Source organism: Cervus elaphus, chromosome 24, assembly GCF_910594005.1.
Source record: "Cervus elaphus chromosome 24, mCerEla1.1, whole genome shotgun sequence".
NCBI lineage: Eukaryota > Metazoa > Chordata > Mammalia > Artiodactyla > Cervidae > Cervus > Cervus elaphus.
This window is the reverse complement of record NC_057838.1, coordinates 59,468,165-59,487,358: the sequence shown is the minus strand read 5'-3', so window position 1 is coordinate 59,487,358 and position 19,194 is coordinate 59,468,165. Positions and strand designations below refer to the sequence as shown.

The window sequence follows — 19,194 nt, the reverse complement described above, 5'->3', positions numbered from 1 at the left end:
GGCAGGGGCAGGGGGAGATGCTCCAGTGATTGCTTCTTGTTAAAATGTTTTAAAGTTTACTTGTTTATTATTATTTTTTCCTAAGTGTAGCCAATCTACAGTATCATGTTAGTTTCAGGTATATGGCAGAGTGATTTGCATATATATGTATATACACACATATATAGATATATCCTTTTTCAGATTATTTTCCATTATAGATTAGTACACGATGTTGAATACAGTTCCCTGTGCTATACAGTAAACCGTTTTTATCTATTTTATATACAGTAGTGTGTATCTGTTAATCCCATACTCCTTGTTTATTTCTCCCCCTCTTTTCTTCCACTGGTGACCATAATTTTGTTTTCTGTGTCTGTGAGTCTTTCTGTTTTGTAAGTAAGTTCCGTTGTATTATGTTTTAGATTCCACATATAAGTGATATCATTTATATTTGACTTTCTCTATCTGACTTACTTCCCTTAGTCTGATCATCTCTAGGTCCACCCAGTGTGGCGCAAGTGGCAATATTTCACTCTTTTTTATGGCTGAGTGATATTCCACTGTTTGTGTATGTACGTTTGTTGTTATTTACTTGCTAAGTCACATCCAATTCTTTTGCGACCCCATGGACTATAGCCCACCAGGCTCCTCTGTCCTTGGGATTTTCTAGGCAAGAATATTGGGAGTGGGTTGCCATTTCCTTCTCTAGGTGATCTTCCTGACCCAGGGATCAAATGTGCATCTCTTGTGTCTCCTGCATTGGCAGGTGGATTCTTTACTACTGTGCCACCTGGGAAGCTATGAACGTGGGGTCCACATATCTTTTTGAATTAGGGTTTTCATCTTTTCTGGATATATGCCCAGGAGTGGGATTGCTGAATCATATGATAACTCTGTTTTTCATTTTATGAACTTTCATGATGTTTTCCATAGTGGCTGCACCTATTTACATTTCCACCAACAGTGTAGACGGGTTCCCTTTTCTCCACACCCTCTCCAGCATTTATTCTTTGTACACTTTAAGAACTTTTTTATTAGAGAATTGTTGATTTACAGTGTTGTGTTAATCTCGGCTGTACAGCAAAATGAATGTTATATGTATGTCCACTCTTTTTTAGTTTCTTTTCACATATAAGTCATTATAGAGTATTGAGAAGAGTTCACTGTGCTATGCAGTAGGTCCTTACTAGTTACTTATTTTACCCTCCCTCCACCCCTTGCTTTCCCCTGGTACATGTATGACTCTATTTCTGTTTTGCAAATAAGCTTGTTTGTACCATTTTAATTTTTTTAATATATTTTTTTATTTATTTATTTGGCTGTGCCAGGTCTCAGTTGCGGCATTCGGGATCTCCCATCTTCATTGTGGTACGTGGGACCTTTAGTTGCAGCATATGAACTTTTAGTTGCAGAACGTGGGATCATGTTCCTGACCAGGGGTCACACCCAGGCCCCCTGCATTGGGAGAGCAGAGTCTTAACCACCAGGGAAGTCCCTGAACCATTTTTTTAGATCCCACCTACAAGCGATGTCGTATGATACTTGTCTCTGTCTGACTTCACTCAGGATGATAATCTCTGTGTCCATCCATGTTGCTGCAAATGGCATTGTTTCGTTCTTTTTATGGCTGAGTAGCATTCCATTGCACATATGTACCACTATTTGTAGACATTTTGATGATGGCCATTCTGACTGGTGTAAGGGGGTACCTCATTGTAGTTCTGATTTGCATTTCTCTAATAATTGGTGATGTTTTGCATCTTTTTATGTGCCTGTTGGCTATCTGTATATCTCTTTTGGAGAAATGTCTGTTTAGGTCTTCTGCTCATTTCTTTTTTCTGTTCATTTTTTGATGGGGTTGTTTTTTGATATTGAGTTGTATGAACTGTTCATATACTTTAGAAATTAAGCCCTTGTCAGTCAATCATGTTATTTGCAAATTTTTTCTCCCACTCCATAAGGTTGTCATTTTGTTTTGTTTAGTTTCATTTACTGTGCAAAAGCTTAAAAGTTTGATTGGGTCCCAGTTGTTTATTTTTGCTTTTATTTTCTTTGGAGACTGATCTGAGAAAATATTGCTACTATTTATGTCAGAGAAGAGGCTTCCCAGGTGGCTTAGTGGTAAAGAATCCGCCTGCATTGCAGAAACTGCAGGTTCAATCCCTGGGTCGGTAAGACCCCTAGAGGAGAGCATGGCAGTCCACTCCAGTATTCTTGCCTGGAGAATTTCGTGGACAGGGAGCCTGGTGGGCTACAGTCCATGGGGTCACAAAGAGTCGGACACAACTGGAGCAATTTAGCACAGCACGGCATGTCAGAGAATGTGTTCCTTATGTTCTAGGAGTTTCATTGTGGCATGTCTTATTTTTAAGTCTTTAGCCCATTTTGAGTTTATTGTGGTGTATGGTGTAAAGGAGTGTTCTAACTTCATTGATTCACATGCATCCAGTGCTTGCTTCTGATGGAGGAAGTCAAAGGAGGCTTCATGGAGGAAGCATTATCTAGGCAAATGATGACATAGCCCAAAAGAAACAGAGAGGACTGAACAAAGCAAAATGGTCAGAACTGGGGGATGCACGTGGGGGAGGGCAGTAGCATGTACTAACGGCAGCTTGTCAGCTTGCGCCCAACACATAGATGTGTGAGGTGTACTGTGATGCGCCATGTGCCCCCAGGTGTGTTTATAAAGCATTGCAGCCCAGCTTCTCCCAGCTAGAATTCCGTGGTGGACATACCTGGAAAGACTGGATGCCCTCAGTTCTTCCTGTACCAAAACCTCATTCTGGAACACAGATAACGGGAAAATCTCACAGAACTTCCTACCTGTGGACCCCTTCTCTTTTTTGTTGGACATGGCCCATGGCATGTGGGATCTAGTTCCCTGACCAAGGATTTAACTCTTGCCCCCTGCATTAGAAACATGGAGTCTTAACCCCATGTTAACCTCCCCACAGGGAGGTCCCTGTGGATCCCTCCTTTAAGGCACCATCCAGCAGCCCCCTTGTACCCTCTTTGTAGCTGGCCCAGTCATCCTCCTAGTTTGTTCACAGAGGGCTCAACTCTTGGAATTTTCCTCCCCTCCTTCGCTTATACCATCAGCATCCCATATCCCCTGGGAGTCCCCAGCCTATGGTCCTTGTCCCCCTCCCCCACCTCAGTTACCCATCCTCCAAGTTATCACCAGTGAGGATGTGACCTTCAGTGTCTCCATTCAGAACATTCCTCTTCTGATTCCACCTCCTGCTCAGCATCCCTGCTGCCACGATTCTTTCCTCCCTGCCTCAAGCTTCTCCCTTCTTGCTCAGCTTGGATCCAGCCCCAGAGCTATAAACAGGCCCTTGACACACTCCTAGAGACCCTTGCCCTCTGAAGCTCTGCCCCTGCATCTTGCTTCACTCCTTTCCCAGCTTCACTAGGTTGCTCCCATGAGCATATTGGTCATTGCCTAACCCACCTCCTTAAATGAGCTTCCCTGGACTTTACATCTCCCTTCAGCTCCAGCTCATCTCTCTGTTCCCTAAGTCTTTGCAAAACATCACCAGCATTGTCCACACTTGCCCTCTCCCCTTTACCTTGCCTCATTCCTTTTGCCCTTTGTAGTTGAGCTCCCATCCCACTATTCCAGTAAAACCCTTGTGTCCAGGTGGCCAAGCCCTCGGGGCCTCCAAGTTCCCTAGCTCCAGAGCCATCAGCTGTCTTCAATACCTCCTTCCTTCCCTCCTGGGTCCTTGGGCCCCTCGCTCGCTCAGGGTCTCTCCCACCCCACCAGCCACATCCCCTCTCCAATCCCCATTTTGCACTCTGCTGGTTTCCTCACTGTACTCATCTCTTCTTTGTCTTCCTGAGTTTACTATAAATTCCACAAAATTAGGGACTGCCTCCCTCTGAAGGGTCCCAGTGTTCAGCCAGTCCTGGACACATAGTAGAGGTCTGACTACACCCTGGAATGATACACAGGCTGGTGGGGCCACCCACTGTCACCCTGCCTCCTATCCTGAATGTCATTCCTGGGTGTACATGTAGGTCCTTCAGTTTTCCAGCTCCCGAGGGCAGGACAGAGGGGACCCGTCTCCTCTCCCCACTCTCTCCAGGGGCCAGGCAGCTCCCACCAGCTCTGGCCTCCACTGAGGCATCTTCAGAATTCCAAGCCCGTCTCTGGAATGCCGGGCCTGTCTGGAGAATGCCAAGGCTGGGGCACAGGTGGGGAGGCTGTGGAGTGGCTGGGCGGAGCACGACAGCTGCTGACATTCTGGCGGGAGCCTAGGCACTGTGGCAGCTGTCCCTCTGGTAAGCAACACTGCTGACACCTCGCTTCCCTGTGGTCCCCCATCTCCCGGAGGCCAGTCTCACCATTCTGTCCGTAGCTCTGGCCCGGGTACCCCCAGGCAGCTGCGAGACACCAGGCCCCATGCCTCCACTCCCTGACGGGGAGTGAAAGTGGATGCTGGAGTCATGAGGCTCACAGGAACTGGGAGTCCTTCCCATCAGGACCTGTTCATCAGAGTCCTCGGCCGGGAGCCAGGTGGTTCTGCTCTCCCCAGACTCACAGGATGACCCTGACAGGCCCCTTACTGAGCCTCCCCGGGCGCCAGGGTCCCTACCTGTCCAGTGAGTGAGGGGAGGTAGAGTAGACGCTATGCCCCTGGGTCCGGGGAGTCAACGTTGCCAGCAGGAAATCCAAGTGAATGGGCAGGTGGACTGGAGCCCTAGGCCCGAGGATCCCTCCCAGTGCCCTGCTGCCCCCAGCCAGACGTGAGAAGGAGCCACGGCTGCTTTGCCAAGTGGAATCCGGGGCCTGGCCCGCTGCTGAGTGACTGCCTCTCTGAGTATAGGACCCTTCAGCTGCCAGCTGGCTGACTAAAGCCATGGCCCCCAGGGGCCTGTGAAACTCAGATTCCTGGGCCACCACAGACTCCAGATGTGGAACTGCTGGAGATAGAGCCTGGGCACCAGCAGTTCTAGAAAGGAGCCAGGTGGGTATGGAGCATGGTGGTCTCTGAGCTGTAGAAGGCGGGGTGCAAGGGTGGTGAGAGCATGGGTTCTGGATCAGGGCAAGAGAGGCCACTGGTGAAGATGGGGAATGAAAGCTGGACACCAGGCCTCCAGGAGCACGGTTTTATTGGCATTTCCTAGGACAGTGCTGAGGGAGGTAGTCATGGAGGGCCCATTGTCAAGGACACACCCAAGTTCACATCCTGGGGACCCTGGCCCTCTGCCTGCAGTCCCGGGGCCCAGCTGGAGTTGGAAGGTGGCACAGGCAGCTCTGGGTGAAGGTTGGTGTCTACTCCACCCCCTTCATGAACTCCAGGAACTCTGCGGAGAGATGGACAGGCATAGGTCAGATGTGGGGCCTTGGCAGGGCGTGGGCAGGGGGATTCAGATGGACCCACTCACCATCGTAGTCAATGCGGCCATCGTTGTTTTTGTCACCGTCCTTCATGAGCTCCTCAATGTCGTCCTCTGTGATGGTCTCACCTGTAGCCTGAAGCATTATCTTCAGCTCCTCCAGGTCAATGTAGCCGTCAGCATTTCTGCCAGTTGGGTGAGAGGGGCCTCAGAGCCCATTTTAGGGGCAGGGGGAGGGGGAGAAACAGCCCTGCTCATGACCCTGGGAAGCAGGGGAGAGCCACTGGGAGATGGGGCATCCTGTTCCCTCATTTTGTGCAGAACGGGAGATGGAGGCCCAAGGTCACAAAACTGACCCCTTTGCCCAGCTCTGCCAGGGTCAGGGGCGGAGGTCCAGGCTCACACACTCACTTGTCAAACATGCGGAAGAGGTCTGACAGCTCCTCCTCAGACTTTCCTTTGCTGTCATCCTTCATGCACCGAACCATCATGACCAAGAACTCATCGAAGTCCACTGTGCCGCTGCCTGGGGGAGAGGGCAGCACAGCCATTAAAGGGCGGAGGTCAGAGTGGCTGGCACTGCCCTGGACACTGACCCCAGTGGCGTTCTCACTGAATCCTCCCAGGGACTCTGTGAAGCGAGTGTGATTATTGTGCCCATTGCATAGATGACATGGTTGAGGATCAGAGAGGCTAAACAGCTCCTTTAAGGGCACAGAGTAATAAGTGGCAGGGCCAGGGTTCAAGTCCCCCCAGAGCTGGGGGCCTAGGGAGGGGCAAAAGGGCTCACCGTCCTCGTCCACCTCGTCAATCATCTCCTGCAGCTCCTCAGGGGTGGGGTTCTGCCCCAGCATCCTCATCACCTTGCCCAGCTCCTTGGTGCTGATGCAGCCATCCTCAGCGCCCAGCACGAAGATGTCAAAGGCTGCCTTGAACTCTGTGTCCAGTAGGAGAGGAGAGGAAGCAGAGCAGCATGGCTCAGCCAAGTACCCTGAAGGCCAGACGCCTAGGGCCGCCTGCTAACCTGCCTACTCCCCTATGAGACCTCTGAGGTGACAGGGAGAGGGACCCCAGCCTCGGGCCTGCAGCCTGGGGTCCTCACACTCCCCCAGCTGGGCCCCGCTGTTTCCCCACATGCATGTTGGGGCACTCACCATTTTTCTGCTCTTCTGTCAGCTGCTCTACCTAGAGAAGAAAAGAAGTCTCAGGCTCAGGCCTTAGCTGCTGTCGAGGAAACCAGCCCATTCCACAGGTGGGAAGACTGAAGCCGGGAAGAGGTAGGCCATTCCCAGGTCACAGAGCAGAGGCCTCAGTTCTCCCACCCTGCCCCCAAAGCCCCGAGGTGACCCAGCTCGCCTCACTGAGGCTGGGCTCAGGGCCAGGGTGACAGGTGGGCACCCTCTCCAGGACCAAGGTGACCCCGAGTAACAATAGTCAGTTGACCACTCAGTGCCCTTTTAGCTCCCCTGCTGAAACTCAAGCTGGGTGGCCTGAGGGACAGCTGTCCCTCAGGTTGGGACAATAAAACCACAGCGGGGGTGGGCAAAGCCACCCGCTGTAACCTGACCGGGGTGGCCACTGGGCTATTTTTAATGGGGGACAAAGTTAAACCTGGTGATTGTTCTGGGGACTCTGGCATGCAGGGGGTGGGGCAACGTTATCTGGCCCCTTGGCCTCCTGGTGTCTCAAGAGCCAAAATTAGTCCCTGGCCCGCCAGGCCTTGTATGGGCACGGGGTGGAGGGCTGTCCCCTCCCCCAGCTCCACAGACTCCTGCAGAAAAGACAGGGGCACCCCCCAGAGCCAGCTGTAGCCCTCCCTGCCCAGGAGGGGGGCCATATTTCCTGGAGCTGAGGTAGGGGTTCCCTTGCAGACAGCTGTCTGTGTCAGATGTCCTTGTCTCCGTGGTGGACGGAGGTCAGCAACACCCCCACTCCCAGGATGGAATAGCATCTGAAGCCCCTCAGTGGCCCCTGCAGGGACTTGGGGTGACCAAGAAAAGGTGACCACCCTCTAGCCCTTCCCCCTAGCTGAGCCACTGAGCCCTGAGCCTGCCAGGCTGAACAGAGGCTGGGGCCCTAGTTCTCTTATTCCCTCTAGTCCCTCTGTGCCTTCCTCAAGCTTCAAAGCCCTCTGCAGCCCCCTCCTCACAACCCCTGTCCCACCCTCCAGAGCATCTTCAGCCAGCCAAGGGGCTGGTGGGGAATTGGATGTGTGAGAAGCAGAATGTGAGGGGCAGAAATGTGGAGAGGGAAACGGCGACAGAGCCTCAGAAGGAGAGCTTGGGAGGAACAAAGAGACAGAGACTAGGAAAGAGACTAGAGGCACAAATGCAGAGAGGTGTGGCCCAGAGACAGTGACACAGACTTCAGACGTTTGGAGACAGGGCTGGACATGATGCTATAGCTTTGATGTCCACCTCCACCAACCCTGACAGTTCCCCCTAGATCCTAAACTCTTCACCTCTTATACACTCTGGAATGCCAGACCAACCGGCCCCTTGAAGGTCTGGGCTGAAAGTACGTGGCCCCTCTCCTGGGTCCCCACCACCTCCTTGGGGTGGTCTTGACCCTGAGCCCCCAGTGGGTACGCCCACCCCAGCCCCGCCCAGCCCCTCTTACCGCAGCCTTGTAGATGTCATCCATACTGGCGGCTCACAGGGCAGGCTGCTGGGGTTGCCAGCGGCCCTCGGCTTAAATAGCCCAGCCCCGCTGCATTCCCGACCCAGCCCACCCCTGCCTGCAGTCCTCTACTCCCTCCCCCTGGCCCTGGTGATCTCACACTGGCCTGAGTCCCTGTGGCCTCTGCCCAGGGCAAGGAGCAGATGAAGGGCTACAAGGACCAGGGCTCTTTCCCTCTGCCCCCCATTCCCCCAGGAGACTCTCTGGAAACATTTTAGGAATGAATGAAAACATGAGTCCAGGACAGGCAGGAGCTGCAATGTAGTGGGCCCCAGGCCAGGCCCTCAGGCCAGCAACTCAACTCCTATCCTACTAAGGAGGTGGCTGAGGCTCCTGGAGGGGTGGTTACTTGCTCAGGTCTGGCTGACTTGGCAGCTCCTGACTTAAGCTAAACCCCTCTGGGCTTCCCTGGTGGCTCAGATGGTAAAGCATCTGCCTGCAATGCGGGAGACCCGGGTTCGATTCCTGGGTCAGAAAGATTCCCTGGAGAAGGAGATGGCAACCCACTCCAGTACTCTTGCCTGGAAAATCCCATGGACGGAGGAGCCTGGTAGGCTAGGTCCATGGGGTCGGAAAGACTCAGACATGACTGACTTCACGTTCCTGCAGCAGTATGCAAGAAGAAGCTGGGAGTGTAGGACCCTGCCAAGAGAAGCCTCGAATGCCAAGCTCGGATTATGGTGCTGTGGGACTGATGGAGAAGGACGGCACTGACCTACCTCAGGAGAGTGCGGTCTGGAGCCCTTCTGCCAAGGGTGCCAGAGGAGCGGTTCCCCAGACCTGTCATCTCCTCAGGGAGAAAAGTACTAGGTCTGGGCTGAACTGCATTCTACCAGTCAACAAATACACCAACAGATGCCTCATCTGTGTAAGACTCTCCGTCGCCAGTTGGGTTACTACCGCTCTTCTGGACCTGGGTTAGGGCTCCTTCTCTGTGCCCATGCTTCCCCTTTCCAGCACTGTAGTTCCTGAGTCCAGGGCCAATCTGTCACCCCTCATTTTGAGCTCTGGTAGGATACCATCTGGGGGTGTTGTGCCAGATGGCCAGCACATATCCTTTCCACCTAACCCCTCCATGTCCTTCAGGCAGCTGGTTTTGAGTGGCTCAGTCGTGCCTGACTCTTTGTGACCTCATGGACTGTAGCCTGCCAGGTTCCTCTGTCCATGGGACTTTTTCCAGGCAAGAATATTGGAGTGGGTTGTCATTTCCTCCTCGAGGGGATCTTCCTGACCCAGGGATGGAACCCGCGCCTCCTGTTTGGCAGGAGGATTCTTTACCGCTGACCCATCTGGGAAGTCACAGAGCCTACACCAGCTTCCCTGCCTTGCCTGCCAGCCACTGCATGGATTAACCCACTCAGTTCTCTAGAAAGTCCATTTGACAGAGATCGCTGAGTCTTGCAGAGGTTAAGAACTAGCCCAGAGTTACTCTGTCCTTTTCGGACTCCAGGTACAAATCAGATCTTCCTTCTTCTTCAACCCACTCGGGTCCTCCAGGGAATGAGACCAAGAGCTAGGTGAGATGTAATTACTGTCTCTTTTGCGGAGAGGGAAACTAAGGTCAGGCGTGGCAGTGACTCGCTTCGAGCAGCACGGAAGGTGCAGGGCCATCCCTTCCGAGTGCCAAAACCCAGAACAATTCCCGCCCGAGCCTCAGTTTCTCTCGAGCTGCAAGGCGCGCGGCGGGCGGGGCCCCTCGGGTACCGATTACGCAATCGAACAGTCCCAGGCGGCCTGCGCACGCGCGCCGCGGACCGCAGCTGTCAATTACGTGCGCGGGGCGGAGTGGGGCGGGGGCGCGAGAAGGCGGCGGGGCCAACATGGCTGCACTGCTCGCGCCGGGGGCGGGGGGCGGCGGGGGCCAGGGGGCGGTGGGACGCTGACCCCGCCCCCTACTGCTGCCAGTCTGCGCCGGGCGGCGGCGGCGGCGACCGAGCCCGGAACATGGCGGCGGCGGCGCGCAGCTTCGGGCCCGAGAGGGAGGCCGAGCCGGCCAAGGAGGCGCGCGTCGTGGGCTCTGAGCTCGTGGACACGTATACGGTGTGCTGGGGGCCCGGGCTCCCGAACTGGAGGTGGCGACAGGAACCCGGAGTCTTGAGTCGGGGGCGGGAGTTTGGGGTGGGCTTCTTGGCCCCGCAGCTGGGGAGGAGGGTGTCGGGGCGCTGCGACTTTGAGGAGGGGGCCTGGGATGGCAGAATCTGGGGAACGGGCCCTTGGGCTTCGCAGGTCTGGAAAAAGGGTGTTGGGGTGGGGCGCAGAAAGGGGGCTTAGAAAGGGTATGCGTTTAGAAAAGGAGGCTAGGGATAGGAAGGATCAAGGGATAAAGGAGGCCTGCAGAGGAGAGGGGTCAGGTTGAGGCGGAGGCTCCTCTGGAGGGGCGCCGGCCTGGGAGGACGTGACAGGGGGTCCCGGAGAAGGGAATTAGGAAAGGGGGTCTTCGGATGGTATCAGCGGAAAGGGTCAGGGCTCTGCAAGCCGTGAAGAAAAAGAGGGGGCGGGGCCTTGATCTGGGGGCCCTTGGGGTTGCAGTTGACACTTGCTCTAAAGTGAAGGGGGCATCTGGGGGCCTTGGCGCTCAGGCAGAGACAAGAATGCAGGAGGGTGGAGCCCAGACCCCGGGAATTGAGGGGGTGGCTCAGGGCTGAGAGAGAGTCCAAGAGCCCGGAAACTTAGGGGTCTTCATGGCTTTGGACTGTGGGGTGAGCAAGAGCAGCACACTGCCCACGCACACTTCAAGGCTGTGGCGGAGATGCAGGATAGAAAAGGGGAGAAGTTGCAGACTGTGATGAAGTAGGAGGCCCTCCTGGGTCTGGGTGGGCTTGGGCGCCCATGGGCCTGGTAGGCTGCCTAGCAGGGACTGGCCCCAAGGTAGGGGGGCCCTGAGCACCTCTCAGCCTCCTGTCCTTTGTTCTGGGATTATGGTGAGTTGGGGAAGGGGGCTTGGCTCTGCCTTCACCCCACCTCCTTGGCCCTCATCCTAACCCTCCTGAGGATCATTTTTCTGGCTCTTTCTCCTTTCCTGGGCAGGAGGAGGGGGAGGGAAATGGTCAGGCTGTGGAGGGGCTCCTACGGATCCTGGAGCAACAGGCCTGCTCCTCAATGGAGGCTTCAGTTGAGTTGATTATTTTCTCCTCCCCCTTCCCTGCGTGCTGCAGAGAGGGGCAGGATGCAAGGACCATGGGGCCTAATCCAGGTGAGGGCTTAGCTCTGGTTAGCCATCACGCATGCACTGCATCCACCTGGAGGGTTAGCTCCAAAAAGCTCTCCTAGTCCACAGGGCTGAGGCCCTCCTCTGAATGGGTGTTGGGAAGGTGGTGATTTTGTGTCCTTTTGTCCGGGTATGCTGAGTTGAATAGTTATCAATACCTACCTTTGACTGATCACTTACTACGCATCAGGCCCTTTACAAAGCATTTTGCATACATTACCTTTGATTCTTAATCCTCCCAGATTTTAAGATGGGAACTGAGGCTCAGAGAACTTAAGGCTGCCAGTTACTTACATAAGCTGACATACATACATAAACTATAGCCAGGAATGGCAGAACCAGATTTTGAACACAGGTCTTCCTGGCGCGTTCCCTTCTGTTAGGGCTTAATTATCACTGCCCTCCTCTCAGCTTCTAAGTGCCTTGACTCCTGGCTGTTTTCAGCTCCTGAACCAGCTGAAAGCGTTGGAAAAGGACTTGCTTCTAGGATATAGTCAGGGCTCCTGAGAAAGAACTGAAGCAGAAAAGCTGATCCTGCCAAACCTGACCCTGTTTTGCCTCAGAAGGAAAGCCTTTCTTGCAGCTCAGGTTGGATTGGACTTTGAATTACATGGAGGCTGGAGTTGAAAAACTAAAGAGATTACTTGATATGATAGCTGCCTTTTTTGTTTCTCACTGTTGGATAGGGGTCAGACTTATCCCGTATGCCTGCCAGATCCAGTGCTAGGGCCATGGAGGAGGCTAAAAGGGGGCCCCTGCCTCTCAGCAAGGGTCAGGTACAGAGGCTGGTGGGCCAGAGCAACTTAACTTTGGCCTGGGGGGTTTGGGTGTCCTGCAGCTATTGCTGAGGGTAGGGTGGGACTTTCCTTATTGCTGGCTAGGCAAGGGCTGTTTACCCTCTTAGGTTTACATCATCCAGATCACTGATGGCAGCCATGAGTGGACAGTCAAGCACCGCTACAGTGATTTCCACGACCTACATGAAAAGGTAATTGAGAATTGGGATCCTGTGTTTCGGGGCTTTGGGGGCTTTTAGGCCAAGTTCCCATTGTGTCACGGGTTGGTACTAGGGCAAAACTGGTTTATTAATGTAAATGGCAAAACACAAACAAACAAACAAACCTGGCAGTTCAACCCTTGCATGAGACAGTGTGCAAGGAGTGTATTTGAACTTCAGTTTTAAGATTGACAGTTGTAGCTAGGATATGAGATGCTAGGATAGTTGCCAGGGGAGGGAGCAGGCTTCAGCTTGTTCCACCTGAGTATACCTATTCCGGAACCTGTGCTTTCGTATCTGGCTGTAATTCTTTTTTTGCATTTGGAGAGAACTGCCTTTCTCTGGGTCATTTGTAGCGTGAAAATTGTGTGGTTTGGAGAAGATGGTGACTTCAGGGGCTTTGAGGTATTACTTTCCTAAATGTCTCCAAAGTCTTTTGGTGGAACTCATTGTCTAGAATTGTATTGGTGTTTCGAGTGCTAATTAAACTTGAGGCCAAACCCAGGTGCACTAGTTGGATCACTAATCGTGGTACTCCTGCCACGATGAGCTTCGTAGCAAGCACCTGCCCCTCAGCTGCTTACCTGGGCCTCTCACAGTTACAGAACCTCTTGGTCTGTGGTTGACACGCTTATGTTTTCTTACAGCTTGTTGCGGAGAAGAAGATTGATAGAAGTCTGCTTCCGCCCAAAAAGATAATCGGGAAAAACTCCAGAAGCTTGGTGGAAAAGAGAGAGAAGGATCTAGAAACTTATCTCCAGACACTCCTGGCCACCTTCCCTGATGTGGCCCCCAGGGTGCTGGCCCACTTCTTGCATTTCCACTTTTACGTAAGTTCCTCTTGGGTTTTCTCCTTCGCCTGCAAGCCTACAGCCGCCAGAGCTCCAGGTAGCAAGCCTTGTAGACTTCAACTTTGAGAGGTAGGCTGGAGTTGGAGTCTGAGGTTGGAAGATGGAGGAGCATCCTGGCGGGCTGGGGTTCAGACTGAGCGTGTTCATAAACAGATTTGCCTTAAATTAGGCTGACCAGCTCTGGCCACAGAGAGGTCTTCCTCCACCACAAGCCGTTTTGTTTGGCAAAAACGTCCTGTGGGTGTTTGAGCAAGGTTTCCATCCAAGTGGATGGGGTTAGATTAGAAACAGCTGACACCTGGCATCGACTGTTGTTGAGTTGTTGGTTCCCAGCTCAAAACTAATTAAGGGATCCATCTGTTTTGGCAGAATATTGCCATCTTAGGGCATCGTCAGAGTCCAAGGTGCTGAGTGAGGGTAGATGGCGTCCTCCAATGGGAATGTACGTCTCAGGGCAGTTCTGCACTCCCTTCTGGATGGAGGAACAACGGTCATGGGCTGCTGGTGACAGTATGAGTTGTCACACTTCAAGGAGGGAAGTTGGGTGCAGTGTGAAACCAAAACGTTAAACAACCCAGTAATTTCATTTCTGAGAATTTATTCTAAGGGACAAGACTAGGCTACTGAGAAAAGGATATAGGTGTAAAGGTAGTCATTCCAGGATTATAATAAGATACTGAAGACAGTCAAAAGCCCCATAGGAGGTGACTTAAAAAACAAAAACATTAAAGGGAGCTAGCATGGAATTGGATATTATGCTGCTGGAAAAATGATGATGTGTCTGTGGATTTGTTGATGTAGGAAAAGAAATATATTACTAGATGAAGAGCAGGGTAGAAAATGGTATTAGGGTATGGTCCTGTTTTTATTTTAAAAAGTTTGTATGAATATATCTGGGAAAATTCTAGAAGGTTATACATCAAAGTATTACAAGGAGTTGTTTTTAGGTAGTAGATTTTTGCATAATTTACATTTAATTATTTTCCTTTTGTGTGATGAAGATAGGGAAAAAAAACAAAAACAACCCACTCCATTTTCAGGCTTGCCTTTTATGAAGAGACCTTTGGGTTGTGGTCTTAAAAGGCCAAACTTGTTTAAAAAATAATTGTCTTGAGATATTTTCAGAGTGAGACAGCTGAACCTTTCTTGAAGTGTTAGATAGAACCTGGAAATTTGGTGATGGCACTAGCAGTGGGCCACTCAGCGTGGAGGAGCCCTGTGGAAAAAAAGAGTGGCATTTATAGATGGGAGCTATATATGTGTGTCTTATCTTTGGATTTTGTTTGGCGTGTACCGGTAACATATGTGGTTAGCAGTAGTTTTCCTGTTGTAGACTTTTTTTTTTTTTTGCATTTTCTTTCCTTATGTGAAAAAGAAAAGTCCATTCCTTATGTGAATCTTTCAGAAAACTGGTTAGTGTTTTAAGAAACGCTGTACTTTAAGAAAGCTTTGATTAGCTATTTAAGTTTAAAGTATAATTCATTGCTTAAGACCTGGGCCTTTGAGGCCGTCTCCTGGCTGCCTCTGAGCATGGAAAGGCGTGGACTGCTTTTTGTTTTTTAAATAATTTATATGTTAATTATTATTATTTTGGTTGCGCTGGGTCTTCGTTGCTCTGTGCCGGCTTTTCTCTAGCTGTGGCAAGTGGGGGCTACTCTTGGCCGTGGTGCACGGACTTCTCACTGCGGTGGCCTCTCTCGTCGCGGAGCACAGGTTCTCGGTGCGCGGGCTTCAGTGGTTGCAACACGCAGGCTCCGGAGTTGCAGCTCTCAGGCTCTAGAGCATAGGCTCAGTAGGGTGTGGGCTGCCATTCCCTTTTCCAGGGGATCTTCCTGACCCAGAGATCGGGCGTGGTTGCTTCACGCCTTGTGGAATCTTCCCAGGCCAGGAATCGAACCCACGTCCCCTGCATTGGCAGGCAGATTCGAGTCCACTGGGCCACCAGAGACATCCTGGGCTGCTTTGGAGATAGGTGTGCCTGAGGTGGGCCTGGGCCTGCCCTCCACCTGTGGTGGTTCTGGTTTGAGGCGTGTTCTACTGCTTGGAGCAGTTTGAACATATTTGAAATAATTATTATCAGAAGGGCCCCTTGGTTATATAAATCCAGAGTTCTAAAAAAGTGATGATCCATCATTAAACTAAATCAAGGTTGCTTCGCTGTGGCCCTGTTGACGTGTTGGACCAGACGATTGGTGTGGGGGCTGCTCTATGCAGTGTTGGGCAGCGTCTCTGACCTCTGCCCACTGGATGCCAGTCTGCCCCCCCATCTGCCATGTTGTCACTACCAGCAGTGTCTCACACATTGCCAGATACTGCCTGAGGGGCAAATTGCACCTGAGTGGGAATCACTGTATTAGATCTTCAAATGAATTTGGACAGACAGGGCCCAAAAGATTTGCCAGCTTTTTTACAGACTGGGAGCCCTAGGGAAGGTTTCTGGTAACCTTCGCCCCATCGGTGTCCTCTCTGAATTTACTCCCAGTGTAGTCCACCTCTCGTGGGGCTGACATTGGACAGGGTGGAGCCAGGGAACCCTATTTGGCTGAGGTGTGGATTTTTTTTTTTTTTTGGTATATAATTCACATACAAAATTCACTCTTATAGAGTGTACAAGTCTGTGGTTTTTAGTATATTAACAAAATTGTGCATCTGTCACTACTGTCTTAATTCCAGGACATTTATCACCCAGGAAGGAACTGTGTACCCATCAGCAGTCACTAATATGCTTTCATAATATATGGGTTTGCATATTCTGAACATTTCATTGCAATATGTGACCTTTTGTGACTGCTTTCACTTAGCATAGTATTTTCAAGGTCCATTCATATTGTAAGCAAAAGTAAATACTTCAGTTCTTTTATGGTAAAGTACTATTAGATTGTTAAGAAATACCATATATTGTCCATGTATGAGTTAATGGCCTGATAAGTTTAGCTTGCTTCCAGTTTTTGGCTTTTATTAAATAAGGCTGCTGAGAACATTCATATGTTTTTGTGTAGACCCGTACTTTCTTCCCAGATGGCTCAGTAGTAAAGAAACCACCTGCCAATGCAGGCAAGGCAGGTTCAGGCTCTGGGTCAGGAAGGTGCCCTGGAGAAGGGACTGGCAGTATTGTTGCCTGGGTAATCTCACGGACAGAGGAGCCTGGCTCCATGGGATCACAAAAAGAGTCAGACGCAACTTAGCAACTAAAGGATAGCAACAACATACTTTGTGTTGGGTATATATTAGGAGTACAATTGCTGGATTCTGTGATAACTCTGTTTATGAGGAACAGCCAAATTTTCTTTTGTAGCGGCTGCACCATTTTATTGAGTTGGCCAGAAAGTTGGCCAGCCCAATGCATTCTTGCCAGCAATGTGTAGGCTCTTTATGTTTCCCTGTCTTTGCCCACACTTGGTACTGTTCACTTCTACTGTAACCATCCTCATGGGTGTACCGTGGTGTCTTGTGGTTTCAATTTTCATTTGGCTAATGGAGAAGGAAATGGCAACCCACTCTAGTATTCTTGCCTGGAGAATCCCATAGACAGAGAAGCCTGGTGGGCTACAGTCTATGGGGTCGCAGAGTCAGACATGGCTGAGCGCCTTCACTTACTTACTTAATGACTAATAATGTTGAGCTTCTTTTCACGTGCTTGTTGGTTATTTGTATATCTTCTTTAGGTAAAGTTATTGAAATCTTTTGCATTTCAAAAAATTAGGTTGTTTTTGTTGTTGAGTTGTAGTTCTTTGTATACTCTGGATATTTAAACCCTTATTAGAAATTTGATGTGCAAATATTTTCTCTCATTGTGTGAGTTGTTTTCATTTTCCTGATTGTATTCTTTGAAACACAAGTTTTCAATTTTGATGAAGTTTACCCATTTTTCCCCTCCAGTCACTTGTGTTTTTGGTATCGTAGCTAAGAAACCATTGCCTAATCCAAGATAACAAAGATTTACAACTATGTTTTTCTTCTAAGAGTTTTACAGGTTTAGCTCTTGTATTTAGGACTTTAACCATTTTGAATGGATTTTTGTATATGGTGTGAGGTTGAGGCCACCACTTTGGGGCGGGCTGTCTGACAGGCAGGCAGAGCCAAGTTTGTCTCCCAGCCCTGCTGCTTCCTGACATTTTATTCAAAGGCAGTCATGGAACCTCTGTGTGTCTCAGTTCCTCTTGTGAGTTGGAAGGGGATGATCCTGCACCCTTGGGAATTGCAGGAGACTGCAGTGAAGGTGAAGAGCCCAGAAGAGGTCTGGGCTTATGGCGGGGGCTCTCTGGGTCCCAGCCAGTGCCAGCTATTCTAGTTAGGAAATGCATTCACTTCTTGTCAAAGGTGGCATTTATATTATTTTGTTATCTTGAAACCAGTTGGACAGAACAAAAACACTTTCTGAAATTTGAAACCAGAGTAGGATAGAACCATTACCATCCTAAAGGTAGCTTTTGGTCGTTTGTTTTAGTTGCAAAATACAGGCTGTAAATGACAACAGACATCCTTGTGGCTTACTTATAGTCTTGGAGCTCTCTTCAGCCAAAGTTTAGGCTTGAATCTCTCAATGGGGAATTTTTATGCACACAGTGTTTCTGACTTCTGCTGGTGTGCCTCATATAGGCATGAAATAAGTTATCAAGGACTCCGACCCCTCTGTGTGTGTGTGTGTGTGTGTGTGTAAACCACACAGTGATGTGTAATTGAGTCACTCGTTAATGCCCCACTGACACACACAAACTGTGCTCAAGCCTATGCCAAGCAGGAGCATTGGACTGGCCTGGGGTTATTCATTGAGTAGGGTCTGTGCTGCAGGGGGTTCACAGACCTGCATGTACTGACATGCTGTCGGAGCCGCAGCCTAATAGTCCATGGTGCATTTGTGTGCATAGCTCACTTGGTAAAGAATCTGCCTACAGTGCAGGAGACCCCAGTTCGATTCCTGGGTCGGGAAGATCCACTGGAGAAGGCATAGGCTACCCACTCCAGTATTCTTGGGCTTCCCCTGTGACTCAGCTGTTAAAGACTCTGCCTGCAATGCGGGAGATCTGGGTTCAATCCATGGATTGGGAAGATCCCCTGGAGAAGGGAAAGGCTACCCACTTCAGTATTCTGGCCTGGAGAATTCCATGAACTATATAGTCCATGGGGTCGCAAAGAGTTGGATACAACTGAGCAGCTTGAACACAACTGAGCAAGTTGGACCCAAGTGAGCAACTTGCATTACAAGGGTGCTGCTCAGGGGTGCAAACCAGCATGTGACCCTGGCAGGTGGCTGATTGATTGGAATGTAACATGTTTGGAAGTGGGTGTTACAGCTTTTAAACCCCCTTTTTTTTTTAATTGAAAAATTTTTTGAAGTATAAAGAATGTCTTCTAAAATTTTCATTTATTTATTTTTGGCTGTGCTGGATTTTGATTGCTACAGGCAGACTTTCTCTACTACTGGCAAGTGGGGGCTACTCTTCATTGTGGGGCATAGGCTTCTCATGGCGGGCTTCTCTCGTTGCAAAGCATGGGGTCTAGGGCGCACAGGCTTCTGTAGTTGCGGTTCTTGGGCCTGGAGCACAGGCTGAATAGTTGTGGTGCGTGGCCTTAGTTTCTCCTTGGCATGCAGCAGCATCCCCGACCAGGGATCAAACCCATGTCTCCTGCATCGGCAGGTAGATTCTTTACCGCTGAGCCACCAGAGAAGCTCCCTGCTATTTGGTTTTTTTTTGTTTTTTAGGGTATTTCAGTTCAGAAATCTGTGGATCCCTGAAGTATTTCAAGTCCCTTCAGCTGGATTGGGTGGAGTGTGTTTGGGTGGGGGAGTACCCGTTGGCAGAGGTACCTCTGGGCAGAATCTGCAGGAGCTTTAACTGGGACCCATCAATGCCCCCATTTCCTCCTAGCAGGAGGGAGGCCCAACCTTGGCCACAAGGCCACAGTTGAACCAGAGCACTCTGAGGAGGCAGACAAAATGCTTTTCTGAAAAGACCTATGCTGTGGATTTTGGGACTGAGGCCTTTCTTTGTTTCCCCTTTGATTAAGAGTATCTCGAGGTGAAGATCGGCCAAGGCAACTGAGTAGATAGTGCTGCCTGGTATAGCTGCAGGGAGTGTTTCCGGAGCCCAAGGGGAGGGGCGGAAGAAATTGTCTACTTTTTAGATTGC

At 50.6% G+C, this 19,194-nt stretch overlaps 2 protein-coding genes across 3 annotated transcripts in view; one reads left to right on the top strand and one right to left on the bottom strand.

The window, feature by feature from the left end:
• Window positions 1-5,083: 5,083 nt before the first annotated feature.
• On the bottom strand, window positions 5,084-8,080 carry TNNC1 (troponin C1, slow skeletal and cardiac type). Its single transcript, XM_043886330.1, has 6 exons — window positions 7,948-8,080; window positions 6,483-6,513; window positions 6,119-6,265; window positions 5,740-5,854; window positions 5,377-5,513; window positions 5,084-5,295 (listed from the first exon to the last, which is right to left on the bottom strand). The coding sequence occupies exons 1-6, from the start codon at window positions 7,969-7,971 to the stop codon at window positions 5,264-5,266; spliced, it is 486 nt and encodes a 161-aa protein (XP_043742265.1). The 5' UTR covers window positions 7,972-8,080; the 3' UTR covers window positions 5,084-5,263.
• Window positions 8,081-9,705: 1,625 nt separating this feature from the next.
• NISCH (nischarin) overlaps window positions 9,706-19,194 on the top strand; it is a 63,759-nt gene continuing 54,270 nt past the window's right edge. Inside the window, exons 1-3 of one of the 2 annotated variants that reach the window (XM_043886617.1) lie at window positions 9,706-10,047; window positions 12,120-12,203; window positions 12,860-13,042. In XM_043886617.1, the coding sequence (XP_043742552.1) occupies window positions 9,952-10,047; window positions 12,120-12,203; window positions 12,860-13,042 (363 nt within the window). In that variant the 5' untranslated portion in view covers window positions 9,706-9,951. The remainder of the gene's footprint in view (window positions 10,048-12,119; window positions 12,204-12,859; window positions 13,043-19,194) is intronic. The other variant, XM_043886616.1, reaches the window with a different exon arrangement.

Bases quoted from the DNA above. Each gene is read 5' to 3' on its own strand.
- TNNC1 (XM_043886330.1), bottom strand. From the start codon at position 7,971: ATGGATGACATCTACAAGGCTGCG. The intron at 5,855-6,118 runs GTGAGCCCTTTT...CCTCTCCCCCAG, and splicing joins TGACGAGGTGGACGAGGACG to GCAGCGGCACAGTGGACTTC. The intron at 5,514-5,739 runs GTGAGTGTGTGA...CCCAACTGGCAG, and splicing joins CTCTTCCGCATGTTTGACAA to AAATGCTGACGGCTACATTG.